The sequence below is a fragment of the Sturnira hondurensis genome, unplaced genomic scaffold, assembly GCF_014824575.4.
Source record: "Sturnira hondurensis isolate 20B ecotype Veracruz unplaced genomic scaffold, ASM1482457v3 Scaffold0009733, whole genome shotgun sequence".
In the NCBI taxonomy this organism is placed as follows: Eukaryota; Metazoa; Chordata; class Mammalia; order Chiroptera; family Phyllostomidae; genus Sturnira; species Sturnira hondurensis.
Window position 1 is genome coordinate 4,126,069 of NW_028082364.1, and position 24,982 is coordinate 4,151,050.

The 24,982-nt window shown below is 57.2% G+C and overlaps 1 protein-coding gene across 1 annotated transcript in view; it reads left to right on the top strand.

Annotated features, from left to right (window-relative positions):
• The first annotated feature begins 6,296 nt into the window (after window positions 1-6,296).
• HRH2 (histamine receptor H2) overlaps window positions 6,297-24,982 on the top strand; it is a 32,046-nt gene continuing 13,360 nt past the window's right edge. The window contains 2 exon segments of the mRNA XM_037057804.1: window positions 6,297-6,406; window positions 21,696-23,264. Coding sequence (XP_036913699.1) covers window positions 22,189-23,264 — 1,076 coding nt within the window. The 5' untranslated portion in view covers window positions 6,297-6,406; window positions 21,696-22,188.

The window sequence follows — 24,982 nt, forward strand, 5'->3', positions numbered from 1 at the left end:
ACACCAAAAGGAACTGAACCCTGCCAAGGACTGAGGGAACTTGGAACTGGTCCTTCCTTGTCAAGCTTTCAGAAGAGAAACCAGCCCTGCTCACCTCTGGACTGCAGTCTAGTCCCTGGGAGACCTCGGGCAGAGGACCCAGCTAAGCTCCACCCTGACTCCTGACTCACAGAGGAAATAAATGTGCGTGGAGTTCAGCCACTGAGCTGGTGGTAACGAATACAGAAACACCACCATTCAGAGGGTTAGGTGAGACCTCTGTCTGTATAGACACAGGAACATGTCCGTGCTACTCTGATGCTTTTGTCTTAAAAAAAAGAAAAAAGGTAGTCAGCGGAATAGTATGTGTGACATCATCCTATTTTTACATATAAATGCCTAAAATATTTTTAGGCATTGAATGAAATACAGGTCAAATTATTCATAAGCTTATCTCTGGATAAATAAGATTTCAGGAAACTGACCCCATGTAGTTTGAATTTTTACAAGAAGCTTTACTATTTTTATTTGTTTTGTTTAAGAGTTTTATTTATGTTCAGAGAGAAGGGAAGGGGAGGGAGAGAAACATCAATATGCAAGAGAAACATTGATCGGTTGCCTCTCGCGCGCGTCCCAACCAGGGATGGGGCCCACAACCCAGGCATGAGCCCTGGCCAGGAATCGAACTGGTGACCTTCTTCTTTGCTCGATGATGCCCAATGCACTGGACCACGCCAGTCAGGGCAAGTTTTATTACTTTCGGAATCGGTAAAAAAAATATTTTATTTCGAAAAAAAGTTAAAATAGCACAGCTACAACATGTAAGAGCCCAACAGAATACCTTGCCCTTTGTGGTTGACGCCACTTAGTGACCCGCCCAACACGTCCATCCCCAGCCCCCTTCTCCTCTGCCTGCCTCCCACTGCAGAGGCTGGCAGGGTGACACTGTCACCGTGCCAGTCTCCTCTGTAGCTAGAGGTGGCCACGTGGCAGGTCCGCACCACTGGGACACGAGCGGAAGCCTGCGGAGGGCTTCCTTTCTGCCCCCTTGTCGTTTGCCCACAGGGCACCCCCTTGTGGGAAGAGGTCACCCCTAGACCCGGTGGCCCTGTGCACACTAGTCTGGGAAGGTGTGTGGCCAGCTGGGGAACGTAAAGTCGAGCTTCCAGAGGAAGTACTGCCTACGCTTGGCAGGAGAGCAGGCGGGCACTACGAAGGAAGCCGGTCCTCCCAGAGGACAATTAGGTCACCGCTCTCAACAGGCAGCACCCTGGGACGGGGTCATCTTCTCTGCACACGCGCGCATTTCCTTTTCAAAGCAGGATGCGTTGGGCTGGAAACTGTCGACGCCCCGACTCACCGTGGGGGGTCTCGTCGTCTCCCAGGTGGCAAGGTTGGGAAGCAGCCGTTCCCAGGGTTTGTCCAGCAGCCCCGCAACGTTTCGAGGCCGAGTTTCTCTGCGGTCCCCCTGCTTCTCCCTCATGGGCACAGCACGGCTGCCTCAGCTGCAGGAGCACGAGAAGGAAGCCGTGGAACCAGCAGGCAGGTGAGCAGGGAGCACCTTGCCCTGTCCCTCACACCCTGAAGTCTTCCCCATCACCTCATTGGCCAAACTGGGTCACATGACAATCCCATCGGTCACGGAGGTTAGGAAAGCAAGTATCCGACTTCCCAGCCTTGACGGTGGGTAAAAGGCAGGCAGAAAGGGGGTCGGAAATCACAGTGGCAGACAGCAGCAGTCCTCTCTGCCCCGCCAAGGTGCCTGAGCCTCTTTCTGGGTCCCAGGCTCCCCTCCTGACTCACCCAAACACCTTGCCTCCTGGCAACTCTGATTAATGACCCCCAGCCAGGCTCCCACAGGGCCAGCCCAGCGTGATTCCTGGACCTGGCTTTTCCTCCATTCTGGGCTTTTGGCGTCATATTGAGTCCCAGTCGGGGCTGCATCGTGTCCCTCCCTATCTTGTGAGCCAGAACCAGCACGGTGTCACCTTAGAGACCTAGGGGACACAGCCAAGTCCCAGCTCCGCAGAGCAGCCCTGGGAGGAGCCCGAACCTGTTGCAACAGGCTGGGGAGGCTCACACCCCGAGGCCTTTCCAACGTCTCTCTGAAGACTCCCAGCATGTGACAGCCAGGAAACTGCACCCTACACACTCCCGCCACATCTCGTGTGCCCCACCACACCCCCAGAGCCGCCCCAGAACCCAGGCATCAACGAGAAGTAGCCGATGATTAATACAAAACTGTGGGTTTCTTTGGCATTTTCCACAAAACCTCTTCAGCAAATGTTATCTCTACTCCATGTACCATTATTTTAATTGTTGCAATCTTATTGGAGTTTTTTTTTCAATCTTAAACTGCCATACTTGGCCAAGATTACTCATCCGAAGAAAGCACTTTCTTTTTCTATTTTGATGGAAGAGTGATTTGATTTTCCTTAGAATGAAAAGCTGCTTCTGACTTCCTTTCGAATAGTTCTTAACACACATTAAGAGCGAGGAGGACTCTGTGGCCATCGGACCCCACAGCCCTCAGCCAGGTGGGGGGCCTGTGAGTAAGGAAGGCTTGTTACACCACCAAAGTGCTCAGCCGTTTTCAAGTGTAGCTCAGAATTGGAATCGTTTAGAGCTGGCAATGGGTCACCAATGTCACCCCAATCTGTCAGGTGACTTAACTGTGAACTGCCTGCAGCAATAACTCGCCCCACAGTGTTCCCGTCTCCACTGAAACTCCCCGATGGCTCCATTTCATTTTGGACGAACTCCACCTGCCTCGCCCACGGCCTGGCACCAACGCCAGCCATCACCTGTCTCCCTCACACACTCAGTCATGGCGACCTGCTGCTGGTCCTCGCCGGGGCCCAGCTTGTACCTATTCTGGGTCATCTGCACTTGCTGCTCCTTCTACATGGGTTGCTGCCCCCCTTTCTCCTCGTACGCCTGACTCGGCTCAGGCCGCCTGCCTGCCTGCCCAGGAAAGCCTTCTCCAGCTGTCTGAACAAACGTCCGGCCCCCGGTTCCCTCCAGGCTGCACGGCAGGGGGGATTCTCTTGCTGGGGTTCTCACAGCAGTCCTGTTCGGCTGGAAGTCTCTGGCACACCCTCTTCCTCACTCCTCCAGCACGTCAGACCCTGTCTCGTGCGTCACTGTGCCCTAGAGGAAACCCCGTTGGACAAGGACACCTCCAGTAGACACTGTCGAGGGGATAAGGGGATGTAATATCCCCCGTTTTGGGTACCTGAGTCCCGTCCAAACTCTCTGGGGTGGACATCACCGTGATGCCCATTTCTTGGTGGAGAGGATGGGCTCAGAGATGTGAGCCGACTCCTGCTGAGGTCCCCTTTCCAGCTATGCATTGCTGTGCAGCAAGCCTCCCGCCAAAGTTACTGCCTTAGCCTGGCCAGGACACACCACTTCTCTCAGTTCCATTGGTTGCCCGGGTGCTTCTTCAGCCGGTTTTGCCTGAGCTCACGCACGTGGCTGGGACAGGTGGGACGCAGCCGTCTTCCTCCACGTGGCCCCTCATTCCAGCTGTCTTCACAGCCTGCTGGTCTCAGAGCATGTTTCCCAGAGTGGAAGGAAGCCGAGCACCGCAGCCTCAAAGTGGGTCAGCATCCCTCCCACCAGGTTCTGTCGGTCAAGGAAGCCACAGGCCAGCCCAGACCAGCCAAAGGGCCATAGACTCCACTCCTGCGGGCAGGTGCTGTTACAGCAAATGATCTGGAGCCAAACTGGGACCCACCGATGAGAGTCCATCACAGCCAGGCAGTGCTGGAACTGGCCTGACCGGACCCCCTACTTGGTAAGGAAACGCGAGGGGTCCTGATGATCCAGCACCAAGTGACTCCAGGAACCTGAGTGGCTTACAGCGAATTTGTCTGGCACTCCTATTCCGTGTCCGCCGGGGGCTGGCGGGGGCTCTGGGAGGACTCTACTCTGGGAGAACAGCCCTCCTGGGACGTTGCCTGAACGGAGCCAGGCTCGTGATGGAAAGGGAAGGGACAGGCCAGCAATGGCTGGCCCAGAGCCTCTTCACAGAGGGGACACTGATCACCTCCACCCACACATCAGTAGCCTGCAGGTCACTGACAGACCATCCTCTCTCTGGGAGGGAGAAGTGAACAGTAACCCCACACACATGGAGTCCATTTCCCTCTTCAGTCCTAAAAAAACAAAAACAAAAGCATCCTCTAAAGAACCAAAAGGACTCCTTCTACCCCTACCATTGTTCGAAGTGCTGCTGTCTCACCTGCCCCCTCTGCCCAGAATGCCCTCCCCGGAGACAAAGGTCGCCGCAGGCTTCTCCCTTCCGGGATATACCTCCCAGCCTTTCCAGAAACCCAGCCTGAAAACCTGCCAGAGACCTCGCTACTCACAGGATCAGGCCCAAACTCCCATCCCTGTCACGTCCTTAAAGCCCCCCTGTGCCCCCCGCCCCCCCAGGGCGGAATCCCGCGGGGCTGCCCTCTCTGCCTCCAGGCCCTTCCCTTCCGCCCCACCGTGTGAAATGTGGCTTCTCCCGTTCAGGTCTGGCTCTGAAATCCCTCCTCTCTGAGGCCGTTCTTTCTCCCCCTGGCAGGTCAGCGGACTTTTTCTTTTTCTAACCCCCTTCATTATAGCATCACGCATTCACTCGTCACGCACAGGTATCGGGCATCTATTACCATGTGCCGGGTGCTGTTCCAGGCTCTCGGGAGACACCGGGAATCGGACAGGCAAGACCCCTTCTCCCTCCGTGGTTCTGTCCTGGTGCAGTATGGCAGGCAGACAAGGAGTGTGTAAACAAGGTAATTTTAGATAGTGATAAGTGTTTTCATCTCATTACAATAAAAAGGGGTGATATGAAAGGCACTGTGGCAAAGGAGGTCTGTGGTGAGAGGGTGGGGCCTCGCCGACTGCGGGAGGGGGGCGGGGGGGGGAAGCTGCGGGAAGGTGTGGGGGAGGGCTATCTGCCTGAGATGTGGTCCATGGGGGGCACCGGGTGGAAGTCACCCCCCGGGGGGCGGCACACGGAGGGGGGGAGGCAGGGGATGGCGAGAGGGGAGATCAGAGAGGTGCACTGTGGCCAGATGGTGTTGACCGTGAGACAGAGTGTCCCGATTTCTTCTGACTACAACAGGAAGTCATGGGACCGTGTTCAGCACGGACGTTGCTTTGTGGATTTAGCAGGTGAGCAAGAGGGGGATCTGGGAAACCAGCCTGGAGGCTCTTGATGTCCTTCCAAGACGCTGGTGACTTGGATACACAGACCACACTGGCCTCACCTAGAAGCTGTGACCTCGCGGCTCTAGGGGACTGTGCCCTTAGCCTCTGCCTCCCTGTGTAGCACAGGACTGGGTCCACGGTAGCAGAAGGGTTTAGATGGGTTTGCCAGTCACTACGCATACATGTCTGGGATTTACAGTTACCTGAACTAGCCCCCTTTCACTCACCTGTGCTAAGCTTCTCCGGAAACCCCCCTACAGGGATCATGTTCCCCAGGCAACTAGGGGGCAACCCACCTGCCCCTCTGCTAGGTGAGCAGCCCCAGGCTTCACACAACACCCGTGGCCATCCTGCCCACCGGGCTCCCACCGCCGAGGTCTGGGGGGTTCACGCAGCCGCCAAGATAGCTTGGTAGTTGAGAGCTAGGTGTGTAGCCCACATTTGAGCCTCCATTTTCTCACCTGGAAGATGGGGGTTACTTCTCTGCCCAAAAAGCCCCTTTCCCAAGACCTTCTTCCCTGCCTCTTCTGTCTCTCCACCCCTTCTTCCTTCAGCTAGGACAAATCTGCTGTCTTTTCTGAAGTTCCACTGACCCCAGAATGACCAGAGCTTTCCCTGGAAATTAGTTCTTCCTTTCTCTTTCAGTCTGATTCTGAGCTGGGGCACCACCTGACCCAGAGATCCAGCCCTCCCAGGGCAGACCCTCCAGCTGCGGGCGGAGGCTGGTGCTGGGCCTCAGCTGGGAGTCCCCTTCCACCCAGCCAATTACCGCACAGCTGGACGCTGGGTTCCTGGCCCGGCTGCAGGGGGTGTGGGCACAGGCTAGGGGAAGGAGTGAGAGAAAGAGCAGGCAGTGTGGCAGAAAGAAAGAGGGAGGGGGAGGGAAGCAGGTCCAGGAAAGAGGAAAATAGAGAGTGGGTGAGAGAGTGGACAGGGACACTGAGTGGGGACAGGAAGAAGAGCACAGCGTGCGCGAGCACTGTGCACCCTGCAGCTGGGGGAAGGGGACTGGGAGGGGGAGAGAGAGACTTGGAGAGAAAGGAAAGGAAGGCGGTGGAGAGCGAGGAGGAGCGAGTTGGAGGCGGAGACCAGGAAGTGAGTACGAGGCTGGGGCTCCGGGCATGGGCTGTCCTCTCCATCCCTGCTGGGAGCCGTCGGAGCCGGCTCCACCGGTGGGCACAGGACCAAGGAGAGCCGGCACCGCGCTGGGCAGCAGCAGCCCCAGGTAACTCAGCCGCCACCTCCCTGAGGGTCCTGGGCTTTCGTGGGGTCCCAGGCTGCGTCTGCCCGGGGTTTCCCCATGGCTGTCCTGTCCCCAGCCCCGGGTTCCAGCCGCTCTGCTGCTCCCTGGCTGTGTGTGACCTTGGGCTAGTTCCTCAGCCTGACAGTCTCAATTTCTTCTCTGTGACCCTCGGGGTCATACTCCTCCCCAGGGGGATGCTGTGAGCACGGCATGCAGTCCCGGTCTGCCCGGGGTTGGGCGTGTGTCCCCTCTGCCCACGTGGGGTTGGATTTGCAAAGTCCACTTGTGTGGAGACACAAGTTTCTGGTTTGACCCTGGGTCTCGGTGGGAGCACTGGAGCAGGAAGCCACTTTCTGCCTAAGGAAGGCCAGCAGAGGGCCTGGGCATCGAGGCGGGGGACTCCGTTCTCCAGGGCTGTTGCCCACGCTGGGAGCTAGGATGCACAGCCATCAGCCCAGTGGGAGTCGTCCTCCGGGGCCATCTGGAGACAGATTCACCTTGGGGACGAGCCAGGCAAGTGACCTCGGCTAGAATCCCAGTCCCCCGCTTAGACAAGGCAGCTGGCCTTCAGCAAGAGACCTCAGTTTCCTCCCCAGGAAGGGTTATGCTAATGCTGGCTTTGAGATGGAGTGAGGATAAGGGGGGGCAGGGAAGCACCTGCATGTTGTGGTGTCCTCACCAGGCATCTGTCCTACCCTAACTTGGGGGCCCAGAGTCCAGGGGACCCATACCCTTTGCCTCCCTGGGACTCATCTGTCATCACCAGGTCCTCCCTGGTTTCCTTTACTAGAGACGATGAGTGGCCCCACTGGGCACGAAGCAGGGCCCAGGGAATGGGGGCGGGGCAGGAGGCCTCCCACCGCCACCCCCCACCAGCCCAGACACCCATCCTGATGGTTCTCTGGGACATGAAATCTGTGAGATGACACTTCATGTCCTGTAGAGATTCCTGGGTTTATCTCAGAACCTCAGTCCCCTGTTTGCGACAGGAAGTTATAAACTCTTAACCTACGGACGCGTTCCCTGTAGGTTATGAAGGGCAGTTAGACAGACACGTGTATTGTCCCCTCTGACCCTGAGGGAGGACGAGACCCGAACAGAACGAGAAAGCCACACCTCTCTGACAGCTGCCCCGCGCGCCCCGCTGTGCCGAGTGCACAGTAGTGGCTACGGTCATCCCGAGGGTCCTGGGAGGCAGTGCCGCTAGACCCCACTCTACAGAGGAGGAAAACAAGGCTGACGGGGGGTCTCTAATGCCCACAGGGCCACCCTGGCGGGAAGCGCCCATGCTGGCATTGGCCCCAGGCCCGCCTGGCTCCAGACTGCTTCCAACAGCACCACGCCAGCCCCAGGGTGGGCTGTGAAGGGTGCCTGGCACTGGACCAGGCACCTGGCAGGTGCCAACCCGACCCGCGTGGATTTTCTCTTGCCCCACGTGTAATAGGAGGAGCTGCTACATAATCACTGGGAAAGTGAGTTTGGAAGCTGGCAGTGGGGCTGGGGTGCCTTTGCCAAGGGATTTCTCAAGGGGCCCAGAAGGAAGGAAGTTCACTGTCAACACCACATGGGAGGCAGAGATCAGGCTGACGCCCATCCCACCTGCTCCTCGTCCTTCCTCAACCGCTTCGTCCGCGGTAACCTTGTCTCCATTAACCCCGGGCCCAGGCTGCGTCTCCTGGCCTCACGCATACTTTCTGTTCTCTGTCCACCGTGGAGGACTAACTCCGCCAACCGTCCCAGATGAGGTATCTGAGGGGAAAACAAGGCCAGCTGCAGCCCATCTGCCTGCACCAGGGCCCCAGAGAAGGGGAAATGGGATTAAGACCCAGTCCCCAGGATTTAGCTCAGTCCCCGGGAGGGACTCCCTGCTGGTGGGAAAATGGTGTTCAGACAGGCTAGCGAGGTTTCTTTGCCAAAAAGTGTTTTGAAAGAAGATGTGCACATCCAAACCAAATGATGGGAAATGAACAGAGGCTCTTTCAAATGCAAACATATTCACCAACAACTGGAGAATGCCTAAATGTCCAACCAGAGGGATCAATTGAGTTATGAGACACTATGTCACTGCTAAAAATGGAGAGTCTTTAATGAATGGGGACATGTTGATGCATATGCATGTATATGGCATGGTCACAAATCTGGGGCAGGCACTTGGGAAAAAAAGACTGGAAGGAAAGGAGCCAAAGAGCGTGAACAGTGCTTGCCAGTAGGTGGCAGCACTATGGGATGCTGGCATTTCCGAACTTTCCGGATTTTACGCGGTGAGCACACACTTTAACAATGAGCAAGCATAGTACTGTCTGGCTTCTGGTGACAAGCCAACCACTCCCACCTCCTCCTGGTCAGCACCCAAGACAGGGCTGGCACGTGGACACTTGTCAATGATCGGGCCACCTCTGCGTTGGGGTCTGGGTGGCCCTTTAGAAGGGAGGGAAATACTAACATTTTTTAAAGATTTTATTTATTTATTTTTAGAGAGAGGAAGGAAGGGGGACAGAGAGGAGGAGAAACATCAATGAGTGGTTTCCTCTAGCGGGTGGGGATCTGGCCTGCAACCCAGGTGTGTGCCCTGACTGGGAATCGAACCAGCAACCCTCTGGTTTGCAGGCTGGCACTCAATCCATTGAGCCACACCAGCCAGGGCTAAAATACTAAATTATTAATGTCTGACATCCACTGTGTCCTTACTATGTGCTCTCCATGAGCCTGTGAGGTAGGGGCTATCAATACCCCATTTTATAGAGAAGAAACCGAGAGTCGGATACATTCAGCCACTTACACAGCCCAGTGTCTGTTGCGCACTATTCAATCCCAGGCCTCGACATCCAGAGCCTGCACTTCTCTAAGCAGAGCCGGGGGGCGGGGGGACCGACAGATTCCGTCAGCTGACACTGGAGCACCTAGTGCAGACCCCTGGGGGCAGCGGTGCATCTCTGCAGGTGAAGGAATCTCTGAATGGCTCTGCATGGCTCTGCATGGCATCTGCATGGCTCTGCATGGCATCTCTGCATGGCTCTGCATGGTATCTGCATGGCTCTGCATGGCATCTCTGCATGGTATCTGCATGGCTCTGCATGATATTTTCAAGGTCCGTCCAAGTTGCAGCACGTGTCAGCACTTCGTTCCTTTTCATGGCCAAAATCACATACCTCCACCGGTCGACGGGCACGGGGGTGTTCCTACTCTTTTGGCGACTCTGAGGGATGCTGCCATGGGCATCGCTGTACAGCGATGGACGCCCATTTTTGCGAGGACGCCCATTTTCATTTCTTTGGGGAGCGTACCTCAGAGCGGAATGACTAGGTCATGTGGCAACTCTGTGTAACCGTTTGAGGAACTGCCAGGGTGTTTGTCCCATTTCGCATTCCCACCGCAGTGAAGGTGTGAGGGTTCCAGTGTCTGTCACCTGACTTCAGCATTCTGGCCGTCGTCGTGGGTGTGACACGGTACCATTGCCTCGTGGTGCTGATCTGTGTTCCCTGATGGCTAACGAATCTGAACATCTTTCCTGGGGCTCCTCGACCGTTGCCAATGCAAACCTGGCAGAGGCCTGCCTACCGGGCTGTACATGATCGGGCGCCGCTGGTGTGGGCTGCATCCCTCCTCACTCACTCTGCTCTGGCCACACGGGCCTCCAGGCGGCAAGCTGGTCACCCCCCAGGGTCCCCCCACTCGAGGGCTTTACATGGATGTCTCCCCTGCCCAATCACCATCTGCAAAGCCTTTCTTGGGTCAGCCTCAGCAAGGCCACCCCTTCGTCCCTGTCCTCTCTGTCTCGAGGGCTAGCACCTCCCAGCCCCCTTCTAGCACATCTCAAAACTTCTTTGGACATAAATGTATATATTTTTTACTATCTGATAAGAGCTGGAAGAACTGGGCTGCAGACATGACAACACCTCTCGTCATGGTGTGAACCTGGGCCAGCCACCGCCCCACCTCAGGCCCAGACAGGGGCACACTGGCTGAGGTCCCAGGGCTTTGCTGACTCAGCCCTTCTGTGATCCTGGCTTCTGCGAGACAGCACTGCCAGGAGGGCACGGGCCTGGCACCGTGGCCGTGAGAGCAAGGTGGCTGGAGCCAAGTTGGTCATGGATCAGAGCTGGAGGAGTGGCTGATTACTGCCAGCCCCGTGGGGACAGTCTCCAGGTCCACACGGCTGCTTTGACTTGGTGCCCAGCCTCCAGGAACGGCAGAAAGAATTGTCAACAGCTCTAGGAAGGACTGGACACCTCGGCCACTTTCAGTTCTGGAATGGCCTGGTTGTCCCAAGAGAATAATCTTCTCCCGGCTAGAGACCCTCTCTGAGCATGCGTGAGGCTGTCTGGGCGCCTGGGGCACAGACAGCGTGATGGGTGGGGGGAGGAGGCCGAGTGGGGGGCTGGAGGAAGGCGGGGCCAAGTCTGGGCCAAGCGTTGTGCCAACTGCTTGTGCATCATGTGAGCTCACACCCACTGAGTTCTGTGAGTGCTGGGCCATTTACTCCTCCCAACAGTCTGATAACCGGGACTCTAGTTACTTCCTTCCGCCAGCTGAGGCATCCGAGGCAGAGATACCAAGCTGCTGCTCCCTATAGCCCTGCGGAGAGATGCAACAGGGCCAGAATGTAACCCGGGTGGCCAGTTCTAGAAGCTTCTTGCTCTCCAGCCCCACAAGCCTCTTGACCTCCCACCGCCCCACCTGGCCCTGTGTGGTTGGGATCATCACTCCCGTTTCCCAGGAAGAGAAGCCGGGCTGAGAGCAAAGTCGCCTGGCTAGCATGGCCTCACAGTGAGAGCAGAGCTGGGAGCAGGACCCCCCAGCTGCTGCGAGAGTCCTTCCCCTCCAGGGGCCGGAGGCTGAGAAGAGGGTGGGGTGAGCGGCAGGCTGGGAAGACTGGCCTCCTACTGGAGCACAGCCCCGTCTGGCCTCGTAGACCGTCAGGGCGCTCCGCAAGCCGGCCCTGCACATGCTCTTCCAGGTGAAGACCCCTGGTTGGTTTCAGTGCTCATGTCTCCCTGATTCTGGCAGCTTCTCGCCCAGAAGGGCAGCCCAGAGGGTGGCCATGGGGAGGGGAGTGACACTTTGAGGAGCCGCTACCCTCAGTACCATCGCTTGACCGTCCCATGTCCTCTTCCCATTTCACAGGTGGACAAACTGAGCTTCAGAGAGCTTCTTGGCTCCTTTGCACTGCACAGAGTTGGCCCCAGGGGTGAGTGTGGGGCAGGCAGCCCTGGGGTCCTGAGGTGGGCTTGGGTGGTCTTGCACACCCCCTCGAGCACAGGCCAGCCTGCCTTCCTCACGAGGGGAGGGAGAGGCCGGGCGCTCCAGGCGGCAGCAGCTGCAAGGGATTCAACAGCAGTGATCGTGTTTCCTCCGCGTGCATTTCCAGGGTGACCTGAGGGGAAGCGATCCCGGTAGTTGCTGTAACAATAAAGCAATTCCTTTTGCAATCAATTCAATCACTTTAAGAAATGTTAAGTGAAAAAACAGAGCTGGTATCTTGTGCGTTTGGCAAAAATCATGGAGGTGGGGCTGGAAGGAGTGAGGTTTGGGAAACAGATTGGGCCGGGCAAGTGGTACTCCCGGCTGTGCCATCTCAGCCTAGGCACTCAACCTCTCTGTGCCACATTTGCCTGGAGCCCAATTTCCCTAAAGAGCAAGAAGCTTCTAGAATGAGCTACCTGGGTTACATTCTGACTGCTCCACAGAGCCCTCCTGCAGGCCTCGAAATGAGAGCGTGGAGGGGCCAAGGATGTGGGGAGGGCCAGGAGCCGGTGTGTAACCAGTGTGTAAACGTGTTCCTGGCAGGCGTTGGCTGCTTGCTGCTGATAGTGTGCAGGTGGCAAGGTGACCCGGCGGCTGCAGGACTTGTGCCTGGAACAGTGAGCTGGGTCTTGCTGGAAGGGCACAGCCTTCCTGAGGGGCGGCTGGCGGGGGGAAAGAACAGAGGAAGGGAAGTGCAGGGTGGCGTGGCTGCTGGAAGCGGTGGTGCAGGTGGAGGTGAAGCTCCCGGTGGTTAGGTGGTTCCGTGGTTACTGCAGTAATCAGTAATCAGTAATCTCCATCGGTGAGGCGGTAATCACGAAAAGCAGGGCAAGAGCAGTGGGCGTGGCCCTGGTGATGGGGGGAGGGGAGGGCTCAGTGGAGGGCCTGAGGGCTGTTGTCATAGAGAAGCAGACCCCTGGGGCACGAGGGGCCCTGCAGGGCTGCCTGGAAAAGGGGCTTGTTCTCCGGCCTCGGGGCTCTTTAGGGACCTACAAAAATCTCTGCAGACTCACAGACCTACGCTTGCGTGTACCAGATCTAAAAGGAAACCACAAAAGTGCAAGTTATACATGTTTAACTGGGCATCTAAATGTAGCACCATGACAGCTTAGTCAACGGCAGCAGCTCACTATGCTAAATAGCTACATACAAATGCTATTTCCTGAGGAACGTGCCTATATCACAATGTGCTCATTCCGCAGAAGGGTAGGGACTCCAAGAGACGGAGTGGGTATGGCTCTATGCTGTCTGGAAACAGCCGTGGCTGGCAGGCAGCTACTTTGTAAGACGGAAAGCCCCCAGACCCCAGTCACTGGAGGGGTGCAAGGAGAGGGGCTGCCTTTCTGGGATGCTATAGAGGGGGTTCCTGAACACCAGGTGGTCCCCGAGGGTTGTTTCTGCCTGGGTCGCTCCCATTTTATTATTTGGGAGGTCATGGCTCCTTCCCTCCTACCCCCTCTATATGCACACAGGCATATTGAGTTTCTGGCAGAAACCTTTGAGATGCTAAGCCTGTCTCCTGACCTTTCTGCTGAGGAAGCTGGGGCTACAGAACATATTCGAGGTAATGCAGCAACTCAGAGTCACCCCAGGGACTCAAACCCTGGTCCAGATTGCCAGCCCAGGGCCCTTTCCTCCCGGACCCCTGCCCCCTGGGCGGTCTGCCCCCCGGCGGCAGGGATTCGGGCTTCCCAGCGAACGTTGGCAGCTAGAGCCTCGCCTTCCCCAGAAGGACAAAGGCAGGATTTCCAGGTGGCTCAGTCCAGCCTCTGCCCCGAAACTCCCTGCCTGGCCACTTCCCACAGGTGCCAAGCACCCACTGCTGTCATTGGACTTCGGCCAAGTCACAAAATACCATGAACCCCAACTTCCTCACCTACAAAATGGCAATAACAAATGGTGTCCACACAACAGGGATGTTGCAGAGAGTAGGTGGCGTAAAGCACCGGAATGTAAAGCACTCAGAACATTGCCTGGTGCTTTCAGACTGCCTGGCAAACAGAACATGACACTGTCCTGACGGCTGTTTCTGATGTGTGTGTAGTCACCCCCGTAAATATGAATGTCAACTGAGCCCCAGGCAGCGCCTGCAGGGGGGAGCCTGACCCTCTCCAGTGGGGAGAGGACAATGGTGAACCCAGAAGGCCCAGTGGAGAAATGGAGCAGAGGTGGTCGGCCTTGGGGGCCGAGGAGGGCCCCTCTGTGGAGCTGAAGGGACTTGCTCCGCCACAGGGACACGGACGTCCCGGTCAGCGGCGGTCCTCCGGCAGAGCCCCAAGGCGGGGTGTCGGCATGTCCAGGGCACAGCGGCGAGGTTGGTGTGGCCAGGTGCCTGCTGAGACCTGGGGTGAAGCAGGAGGTCAGAGAGGTGGGGTGCATATCCCAACAGGCTCGTGGGCCCTGGGGAAGGTGGAGCAGGACAGCGTGGGACAGAGAGAAGCAGGGAGTGGGGGGGTGGGGTGGTTAGAGGGCGCTCAGGGAGGCCGACTGAGAGCAGTCGCAGAAGCCAGGGCACAAGGTGGTGCCGGCTCGGAGCAGGACCAGGATGGTGGCGGCAGCCAGGAAGAGTAGCCACGTCCAAGAGAGGTGTGTTTCAGAGGCAGCCACCACCGACCCCTGATGGGCTGGATGTGGGGACGAGGACAGGACAGTAGTCAAGGACGACGCCTAAGGGCAACACTCAGCCTGAGCACCCAGGTGGGTGAAGGGGAGGCAGAGGGTAGGAGAGAGGGTCAGGGACCGTCCCCAGCCCCCACTTCCCAACTCACATGCGCTCTGTGCCCACCGTATCTGGAAGAGGCACGTGCACGGAGCCGTAAAGCAGGCTGGTGGCGGCCAGGGAGCACGGAAGGGGGCAGGGGTGCAGCTCCGTGGGAATGGAGTTTCCTTGTCAGGCGATGGAAGCGTTCTGGAGCCAGACAGAGATGGTGGCCGCACCACGGGGCGAAGGGACTGAACGCTGCTGAGCTGTGCACTTTAAAATGGCCATACGCCTTTGACCTCGATTTTCGAAAATGAAGGGGAGACACAGACTGTCTCAGGCAAACAGTAACTCAGGGAATGTGACATCACCAGATGTCATCACCGCCACCGGGGAATGAACTAGACCTGGTGCATGTATTCAGGGGCGGGAGGGTGCAGTTGGGGTGCAGGGGTGGCTCTAGGTGCTGAGAGCCTGGGCGAACCAGGCCTAGCTTCAAAGCCCTGCCTGCCTCTGTAGCAGCTGTGTGACCTTGGACAAGTCACTCAACCTCTCTGAACCTGGGTTTCCCCATCTGTCAGATGGAAATAATAACGACCCCTGACGCACAGAGACACAAAATCATCCCCATGTGCACAGCAATGACCTGGCTTCTGGTCCAGGCCTCACTGCGGGGCCCCGGGACCCCTCATCGCAACTGTCCTGCTCAGGACGCAAAGGTGCACTTTGGAGGGGTGGGTGGGGCTCTTCCCAACCTAGACCCAGAGCAGCCATTACAGAGCCCACCCCAAATTCCAGACAATGCTCACTGCTGAGCTGCACAGAGGGGCTCACCGAGTGGGCCACGATGCATGGAACGAGGTGCGCTTGAAGGACAGCCCCTGGCTTTGGGCCCCAGGGGGCTCAGAAGAAATGAAAGGGTGGGTCCCAAGACCACTGGGAGGCCAGCCGGGCCTTTCTCTCTCGTGAGCAGCCTCAACCCAAAGTTCTTTACTGTCTTGCAAGACGTTTTTACCCAACACCTAGTGCATTGCGGGGAGGGGGTTGCGTATCTGCAACCACAAAGATGAAAGAAGCGCTGATATTGCGAAGGAGGAAGCGTTTCGTGCCTCCGGTGTGCAGAGTCCTGCCATTTCCCCGAGAGCCAGAAGGGTGGCTCCCTTCTCTGTAGGATGAGCTAAAGGCACAAGTGTCCCTGCTTCTGGGACCCCTGTGGGATTCCTGACAGGGACAGAGCTCCCGGGGGGCTGCTGCTGGGGGCCCCTCTGGTGCCCACAGCCCTGGGGACTCAGAACACGTGATATGGTCAATTCTAGGTGGAAAGTGCTGAGAAGTTACAGCTCATGAAGATGAGAAACTGCCTCCCCAGTACCCAGGACACGGGGATAACCGGGGTGGCCAGCAGGGCTGGCTCCGGCACCCCCTGAGCTGCCATGCCCAACCCCCGGTGCACGGCAGGCGAGCAGGACCCGGAGCCCCTCCCCGCCTTCCTGCCACATCACCTCCTGCCCACCCCGGCTCCCCTCCCCAGTGTTGAAAACCACCATCTCTGCCCACAAGCTTTCGCAGGGGCCATTCTCCCTGCCTGGGAACCTGCGTGTCTCCATCTTCACTGAGTTACCCCTACCCCTCAAATACCTCCGCCTCGGGAACCCTCCGTATCCCCCATTACACACTGCTGTGCAATGGCCTGTCTCCGCCACCATAAGAGAAGGTCCAAGCGGCGCCTGTCACGCTCGCCCCTGGGCCCCAGAACCCGGCACCGTGTCTGCGCATGGAAGGCACTCAACCACGATGGAGGGTGGCTTCAGACAATATAAAAATAACATCTTTGTAAACACAGATGCTCCTCAACTTACCATGGGGTTACATCCCAGTAAAGCATCGTTAAGTGGACAATGTTGCAACTGGAAAATGCAGTTGACACTACGCTGGAGACGCACGTTGGCTGTTTACTTGTGGTCCCGGGGCTGCCACCGGGCCGAGCTTGTGGCTGCGGTCCGGCACCAGGAGAGAGTGTCGACCGCACACCGCTAACCCGGGAACCGATCAAACTCGAAAACTAGAAGAATGATTGCTACTGAGTGTGTGTCGCTTTCCAACCATCTTAATGTGACCGACCACGTGCCAGGCGCTGTTCTTCACACCTTCACCCTCTGCATTTCCACACCCCCCAAGTGAAGGAGGACATATTATTACTCCCACTTTACAAATGAGGAAACCGAGGCTTGGAGAGCTGGCAGTAATGGGCCCAAGGTCACCTGGTACTGAATCACGGCCCCGGAATTAGAACCCAGATATGGCCAATGCCAAAGTCCTTGCTTTCAGCCCCTGGGGCTCCCCTAGCTTCTCTGACTGCCAATGTTTGCAGAACATGGGTCCAAACCCTTCCTTCTCACAATTGCCCAGAGTTGCCTTGTGCACGGTTTGCCTGACGAGTGTCGTTTTCTTTTCCTACTGTGAGTTATTGCCTAGAAGAATCAGACTCATCTTCCAGGATGAGTGAGAAACCCTATCAAAGGTGCCTTAACTGATTCCTTAGAAAGGCTGGCTGCTTGAACAATTGCCGGTCCCCTGAGGACTGTGCCCGAGCTCACGTACTGACACCAGAAAGGGGACTTCCTCTCACTGCCCAGTGACAAAGGAAAAGAAAGTGCTGGACTCCAAGTTCATTGAATTTGATGGGCAGGAGACGCCAGCCCCCAGACCGTTTCTTTTCTGGACGGCCTCGCCCCTGCAGCTGGCAATCAAAACGTCCCACCAGCGGCATGTCGTCTGGGATTGCGGGAGAAGCAGTGAGAGAAGGGACTTGGGGCATTGGGCGGACCTGGGTTTGCCTCCGAGTGACACCTCTGATGGTGGGTGACCCTTGACCCTCCGAGCCCCCAGTTTTGTTGCTGCTAGATGGCAGGATCCAGGAGGGAAATGGTATCCCAGATACCACCCGCAGCAACTCACTTTCTGGGGAGACACATTCTGATGGTGAGTCACCGGGGGCTCCACTAGGATAGTTTTCCTGGGGTCCGGAAAACTAAAAATTCTATCCAGTGGGGTTAAGGAATCCCTCCTTCCTGTGCACCCCAGAAAGCGCAAGCCTCTGTCAGAGGTGCAGGTGGAAGGTGGAAGTGAGAGAGGACAGAGCAAGAACCTCTGGAAGACTTCCTGGAGGAGGTGACACTCAAGGCCAGGTCTTTAAGGAACAGTGAGGGCTCACCAGGCTTGGAAGGGAGGAAGGGCTTTCCAGGCAGTGGGAACAGCATGTGCAAAGGCACAGAATCAGAATGGGCCTGGTCCTTTCCGAACCGGGAGGAATTAAATGCCACCAGAGCTGTGTTCCTCAAGGTGTGGTTCTAACACACTAAAGGGCACGCAGCAGGCAGGAGCTGAGGCTAAAGACTGAGACAGAGCCGGGCCACCGAGAGCCTTGAATGCCATGCCAAGATCTATACACAGAGACGCCCAAGCAAAGTGGTCGGAGCAGACCCCCCACACTGGGGGTTTCACACACATCTGCGTGTGCATCCAGCACATTTAACACACTCAGCTGTGGCGGCCCTTGAGGGCTAATTGGCCAGTGCGGTCTCTGAGAGCCACAGAACAAAGTAGACACTGAGTCAGCCAAGGCCCCATGTTATGGCCACATTTGCTGGGTGGTGACTGTCGGTATACGTCAGAAGCTTCCCCGGCGGGGCAGAAAATTCTCCAGAAAATGACTTTCCAAAGGTTGTTAAGGCAAAGATGAGAAGACGTAAGAGGAAGCAGTGTGGCATGCACGCCTGCCGCCCCTGTGGTCAGCCTTTGTGGTGGGGAGAGGAAGGCACTGATGCCCGCCGTGCTGAGTGGCGTACATCTCCCTCTCTCTCTCTCCGCCCACACGCACACAGAACACGTAATTACTGAATCTGCACAGTCAGACAGGATCTAATGTACATTGTGTTGTTTTTTTCAACTTTTGTGCATACGTTTGAAAATGTTCCATATAAAATATTGGGAGAGAAGGCCCCGTTTTCTCACACCCAGTTAGACGTACTAACCAGACCCAGTGCATCCCCGGTGAGCATCCCCCAGCTCCCAAGGGGACGATACCCACAGGCCCATGCATCCACACGCATGCACAATCCAGTTATGTCACCAACAGGAAATTCTGCGTGGACAGATGTTCGGACAGATGGACAGGTGGATGGGGCGTGGAGACGGGTGGCCAAGATTCAGGCCCTGCCCGAGGGCCAACACAGAGCCACGTTAATAACACAAGGCAGCAGGGGCCAGTGGTCCTGCCTCCAGGCAGCCAGGAAGGCGGAGGCATTGGAGCTGGGCCTCGAAAGGAGGGGCGGTGAGATGAACAGGGCGTTGCAGGTGACGGAGGCGGCGAGGGCGGGAGTGAGAGGTGCTGCATTTGGGGCCTGGCTGCCCAGATGGCAAAGTCAGGGGACAAATGGAGCTGGGAGGACATACCGGAGTCCACCCCAAGCACGGGCCCTGCGGCAACGAGAGCTGGGTCTGAACGCAGGCTCTCCGGCCACTACGAGGGCTGTCACTTGGCCTCCCTGAGCCTCACTCCCCTCAGCTGTTGCCCTGAGCAGCGATTACCCTGTCGTGAGGGTGGAATGATATTTGACCTAATGTGCGTGGTATCGCCTTGCCCAGGGCTGTCCTCCAGGACAGCTGTGCCGCCGTGCTTCGCCGAACCATCCTCCTGCTGACGGACATCCAGTGTCCGTCATGTGTCCTTCTCTTTCCATCTTCACCCAGCAGTGGTCCAAGTCCAGTTTCCCAGGAGGACGAGTGGAATCTGAATGACCTGGAAGGGCATCCATCGTATGGCAGTAATTTTTAAAAAGATTTTATTTATTCATTTTTAGAGAGAGGTGAAGAGAAGGAGAATGAGAGGGAGAGGGTCATCAATGTGTGGCTGCCTCTCGTGCACCCCGTACCAGGGACCTGGCCTGCAACCCAGGCATGTGCCCTGACTGGGAATCGAACTGGCGACCCCTTGGTTTGCAGGCCGAAGCTCAATCCACTGAGCTACCCCAGCCAGGGGCGATAGTCATTTTTAAAGAGGCTAAGGAAAGCCGCTAAGTACTGTGTACCACGTGTATGAACCAGTGTCCTGTGTGTACCTGTGTCCATGCAGGGGCACAAAGAGAGAAGGGACCCATCACCCCTAACAGTCGGCAGCAGACAGACACCTCCCGGGAGTGGGGGCTTGGGGGTGCGGCGCCCGAATAGGCGGCCCTTCCTGCATGCCTCAGGACACTTGGTTGGCTGGGATAGGCATGTCATTGCTTTGCGGGTCTGAGAGGAAAGCTGAGGAAGTGTTTTTTACGTTGGCTGTGATGGTGACAATGGTGATGGTGCTGTGGGGATGCCACGGCCCCCTGTGGCACTCATTCAATCTACTGGGTTTGGGACGGACGGCGCGCCATACAAACGGTCACCAGAAGCTTCTGGTACCTGAGCTGCAGAACAGAAACGCCACAGGTGTGGTTCTCATGGGAAAACGGAACCACTGCTATTTGGGTCATCGCTGTGCGTCCAGCACCTGTAGCCAGCATTTGGCACATTGGAGGCTCTGAAAAGTATTTGCTGAATAGAACAGGGGAGGGGGGGAGGAGGGAGGAAGGAAGGAAGGAAGGAGGAAGCAGGGAGGGAGGGAAGAGGGAGGAATGAACTTCTCATTATATATGACACCGGTTCATTCCATCCGGAAACCCCCCAAACATTAATTACAACATCGGGCCAATGCCAAAATGCCTATACCGCACTGTTAAGGGAACTCAGAGGATATTTTGATCAGAAATAAGGATCCTCAAAAAGATGACCCTTGCTACCACGTCCCCAGAGTTGAGTGTGGTGGTGAGAGCCATGCTGTCTGGGCTTTTTACGTAACGAAAGGATCTAAAAATAACACCCGGAGGCATAGTTGGTGAGGCCGAGTGGCGGAGCCGGCTGGAGCAGCAGAAGGTACCCGGGAGCCGTGATCCCTCCAGCAAGACGGCGGCTACGATCAGATGCTGCCTCTCACACTCGGGGTGCAGGACCACTGCAAGGGGGAGCCTGGGAGAGGCTTAGATTACGTTACATGGCGGCAGGATCGCTCCCGAGAGGTTCTGCTGTCCCCCGGGTTCCTGCACACCCCCAGACCCCGGGACACCGGCGGCGCTGGGGAGAATCAGGAAGCCCTCCCACGGAAGGGCCCGGCAATCAAGCGGGGAATGAAGCACGGTTTGCATCCACTGGGGTCGTGGGACATCACCATTGGGAGGCAGTCTCTGAGATGTAACCAGGAGGCACCGTGGGTGCAGCCACTGCATCGCAGTGATGTTTTCAGTGGGACCGGATGGGAAGACGGGGAGGGAGGGATTGGAAACCACCCAGATACTCACGATAGGAGGGCGATAAACTTCAGCCGGCCCCAGTCACGCAGCCACTCGAAAGACTGCGTGAGTCCTGTAACAGCCAACCTGGGTGTGCGACCACACGTGTGGCCACACAAGAGAAGGTTTAGAGGGGTGGGTGGAGCAGGGGTCGGTTGGGGTGCAGCTGGCCGACTTCGAGGGCAGTAAACCCGGCCCTCTGCCTGGGTCTGTGCTGCCCGTGAACTAAGTAAGAATGGCTTTCACATTCTTCAATAGTAGCTGGAAGTAGTTGTACAGAGTTGGAGAAAACAGGAAGAACGGTATTTTGTGACCTGTGAAAATCATGTGAAATTCAAAGGTCACTGCCCGTAGCCAGGTCTCCTTGGAGCACAGGTCGGCTCGCTCATGTGCCCGGCTGTGGAGGTGACAGTCCTTCCCCCCAGGGTGCCAGAGCGGAGTCCCTGCAGCAGAGACCCCGTGGGACACAGAGCAGAAAGCATGTTCCTGAAACAGTGCGTCGGCCCTCGATCTGGGCCACAATGGCATTTAGTACAACGACTATTCTCGGCACTGTCTCAGAGTAAATTCATTACGTTGGTTCACTTATTCATTCGCCTTATGACTTATCCATCAGAGTCTTAACGCCTGCCCGTGGGGACCCAGCACTAAACGGTCAGACACGCCCACCTCGTGGAGCCCGGAGCCTCTGTCTAGATCTTTCTTTCCCCGGTAGAAACAGTCCCTCCAACCAAACCTCGCGCAGTGACCGCGGTCACCCTGTTGTATCCCAACTCCCTTCCTCGTCCACTGTGTACACTGATGGCCACACGGCCTCCTAAGAAGAGGCACTTACACGGGCCTCCTGGTACCGTGTAGGGAGGTCAAGGTCTGGGGCGAATCATTATGCAGCAGGTCACTCTCTTGGTCTGGTTTCCAGGTGCTCAACACTCAACCTTTGCATTTTCAGCTCCTGCTCTCCAGTGTTCCCAAGGGGCAGGGGCAGCGGGCCTGGACCCCTGTCACATGGATGGGAGCAGCCGTCAGCTATGAAGACGGATGCAGCCACATCTCCGCACGACCCCTCCCGCGTAAAACCAAAGCCACTGCCAGACAAACGCTCCAGTGGCCCAGTCTCGATGCCAGACCCGGAGAGAGGAAAGCTGCTCCGGTCCCGGGAGGAAGCCACCTCCTCGGGGGGCGATCTGAGGACTGGAGTTTCAACCACCGACTTGGCCTCTTCTCCGGCCACACTCATGCCCAGCACCTCCTAGGAGACTGCTGTATTTATTTGCAGAAAGGCAGCCCTGAGCTGGTCATTGTAGCGTCCCCACGCTTGGACACTTCCTTTTGGCTCCACTGGGCAGCCTGGAGCCCCGTGGTTAACATAACTGACACCCTGGGTTGCAGGGAGAGAGGCAGCCAGGGGCTGTGGGCAGAGGAAGGAGCTTCGGGGTCCCAGGATGGAGCCCAACAACGCGACCTCTTCCTCTTGTCTAGACTCTACTGCGTTCAAGATCACTGTTAGCGTGGCCCTCACTGTCCTCATTCTCATCACTATCGCCGGCAACGTGGTTGTCTGCCTGGCCGTGGGCCTGAACCGCCGGCTCCGCAGTCTGACCAACTGCTTCATCGTGTCCTTGGCCATCACCGACCTGCTCCTCGGCCTCCTGGTGCTGCCCTTCTCGGCCATTTACCAGCTGTCCTGCAGGTGGAACTTTGGCAAGGTCTTCTGCAATATATACACCAGCCTGGATGTGATGCTCTGCACGGCCTCCATCCTCAACCTCTTCATGATTAGCCTGGACCGGTACTATGCCATCACAGACCCCCTGCGCTACCCTGTGCTGGTCACCCCGACCCGGGTCGGTGTCTCCCTGGTGCTAATTTGGACCGTCTCCATCACCTTGTCCTTCCTGCCTATCCACCTGGAGTGGAACAGCAGAAACAAGACCAGCGGGTTCAATGCCACCATTCTGTCCTGCAAGGTTCAGGTCAACTTGGTGTACGGCTTGGTGGATGGGCTGGTCACCTTCTACGTGCCTCTGGTGGTCATGTGCATCACCTACTGCCGCATCTTCAAGATCGCCCGGGATCAGGCCAAGAGGATCCATCACATCAGCCCCTGGAAGGCAGCCACCGTCAGGGAGCACAAAGCCACAGTGACGCTGGCTGCTGTGATGGGGGCCTTCATTGTCTGCTGGTTCCCCTACTTCACCGTGTTTGTCTACCGTGGGCTGACAGGGGATGATGCCATCAACAAGGTCTTCGAAGCTGTGGTTCTGTGGCTGGGCTACGCCAACTCGGCCCTGAACCCCATCCTGTACGCCGCTCTGAACAGAGACTTCCGCACGGCATACCAGCAGCTCTTGCACTGCAGGTCTGCCGGCCGCAACGTCCATGACCCTTCTCCGAGGGCTGGCTGCTCTCGGCTCTCCAGGACTCAAAGCCAAGAACCCAGGCAGCAGGAAGAGAAGCCCCTGAAGCTCCAGGTGTGGAGTGGGAAACAGGTCACAGCACCTCGTGGGACCACAGACAGGTAACTTCCCTGGCTATTGGTGCCCAGGCAGGGGCACAGGGACGGGCCCCACTAATGGTGACCATTAAGGCGGTCACTGCCCACGGGTGCTGGCACTCTCACGAGCATTTGCGAACGTTGCAATGTGTCACAGTGCCCATAATCCCCTCAAGGTGAAACATTTTTCCTCTATTTTAAAAGGACTACAACTTGCCCAGAACCACAGAACTGGGACCAGGGCAGAAGTCCCCATATCTGGAACTTGTGGGCCCTTTTTTCCAGCTGCATCGTCCTGACCATCAGAAGTCCTAAGTGTGAGGCCTGACTCTACCCCTTAGCCAGCAGTCGTTTCGTAAGCACTCACTGAAACCCTGTGGGACAGTCCTCGGGGCCACACAGCAGTGCCAATTCCTGGGGGTGGAATGAGTAATCCAGCTGGTCCGCTGAACACCTGTTGTGCACCTGCGTTTATGCTGGGGGTGCACAAATCAGAGGGGAAAGAGGACTGACCAAGTTAGGGAGGCAGGGCCTTGGACAGTGTACCACGGGCCTCAGGGGAAGACTGAAGGGTTAGAAGCAAGGAGGGGTGACCCAGGCAGCTCTGTGCTTTGGAAGGAGGGCTCTGGTTGCCCCTATGTTGTGGATGAGAAGGAGGAGATGGGACATGGGTGAAGGGGTCTGGGGTGCTGGTCCTTGAGAGAGGAGAAGAGAACAGGGCAGAATCTCGGCTATGGAAAAACAGGCGGGGATCGCTGGGTGGTCAGGGCATAGGGGACTTAAGAGAAAGGATGCCCCAGGATTCATCTCCAAGGGGTAGCCCAGCTGAAAAATAAACAGGATCGGAAGGAGACATGTCCACCTAAGCCTCCTCCTCACACAGCCAATGCAGGGTGTTCAGTGGGAACCACGGACACGGAGATGCCCGCTCTCCGCGTGGGGAGGAAGGCCTGGGTGACCTGGGCAGGAGTGAGTGACAGTACGCTGGTAGGACGCCTGGCCCACAGGTGTGCTCAGTGAGTGTCCCTTTCCTTCTCTTCTGCAGAGCATGCCTTTGTGCCCCAGAATGGGGTCCGTGTGACTGAGCCATCCATTCATTCATGGATTCCCTCACCCACAGACATTTATCATCTTCCCACACAGGCTGAGAACTGGGCCGGGCACCAGGGATGTAGCAATGACTGTCTGAGCATGTCGCAGCCCTGCCCTCACTCCCCCGGCTTGAGCAAGTCCCTGCCTCTCTCAGGACTCAGTTCCCTCGTCCCACAGAGCATGAGGTCAGCCCTCATGCAGCCTGCCCTCCTCCCCTCCCAGAGTCGCCTGAGTGTATGTGACTTACGGAGGGCAGCAGGCTCTGTGACTCCCCTGGGTACACGTTCGGTCTCGAGAAAGGCTGGGCTGGACACCGCAGACCCCCACCCTCGGGGTGCCAGACTCTGTGGGTCATTGCGGGGGCAACTGCCCACTAGACTCCTGGGCCCCATGTCCTCCCTGGTCACTGCAGCAGCCAGGTGTGGGGGTCCCGCCGTCCAGAGATTTGAGTCTGGGGCCCTCCCACGGCCGGCTGCTGACCTTCTGTATCCAGCCCCCTCCCAGTCTCTGGACTGTCCCTCTCGAATCCACCCTCAAAGCCACCTGCAGGTGTGTCTCCACAATGCCCGTCTGGCCCTGGTGGGTACGACGCCCATCCATGTCCTGCCTCACCCCTCATTCAGGAAGCAGCCTCGAGGGCAAAGCTAATG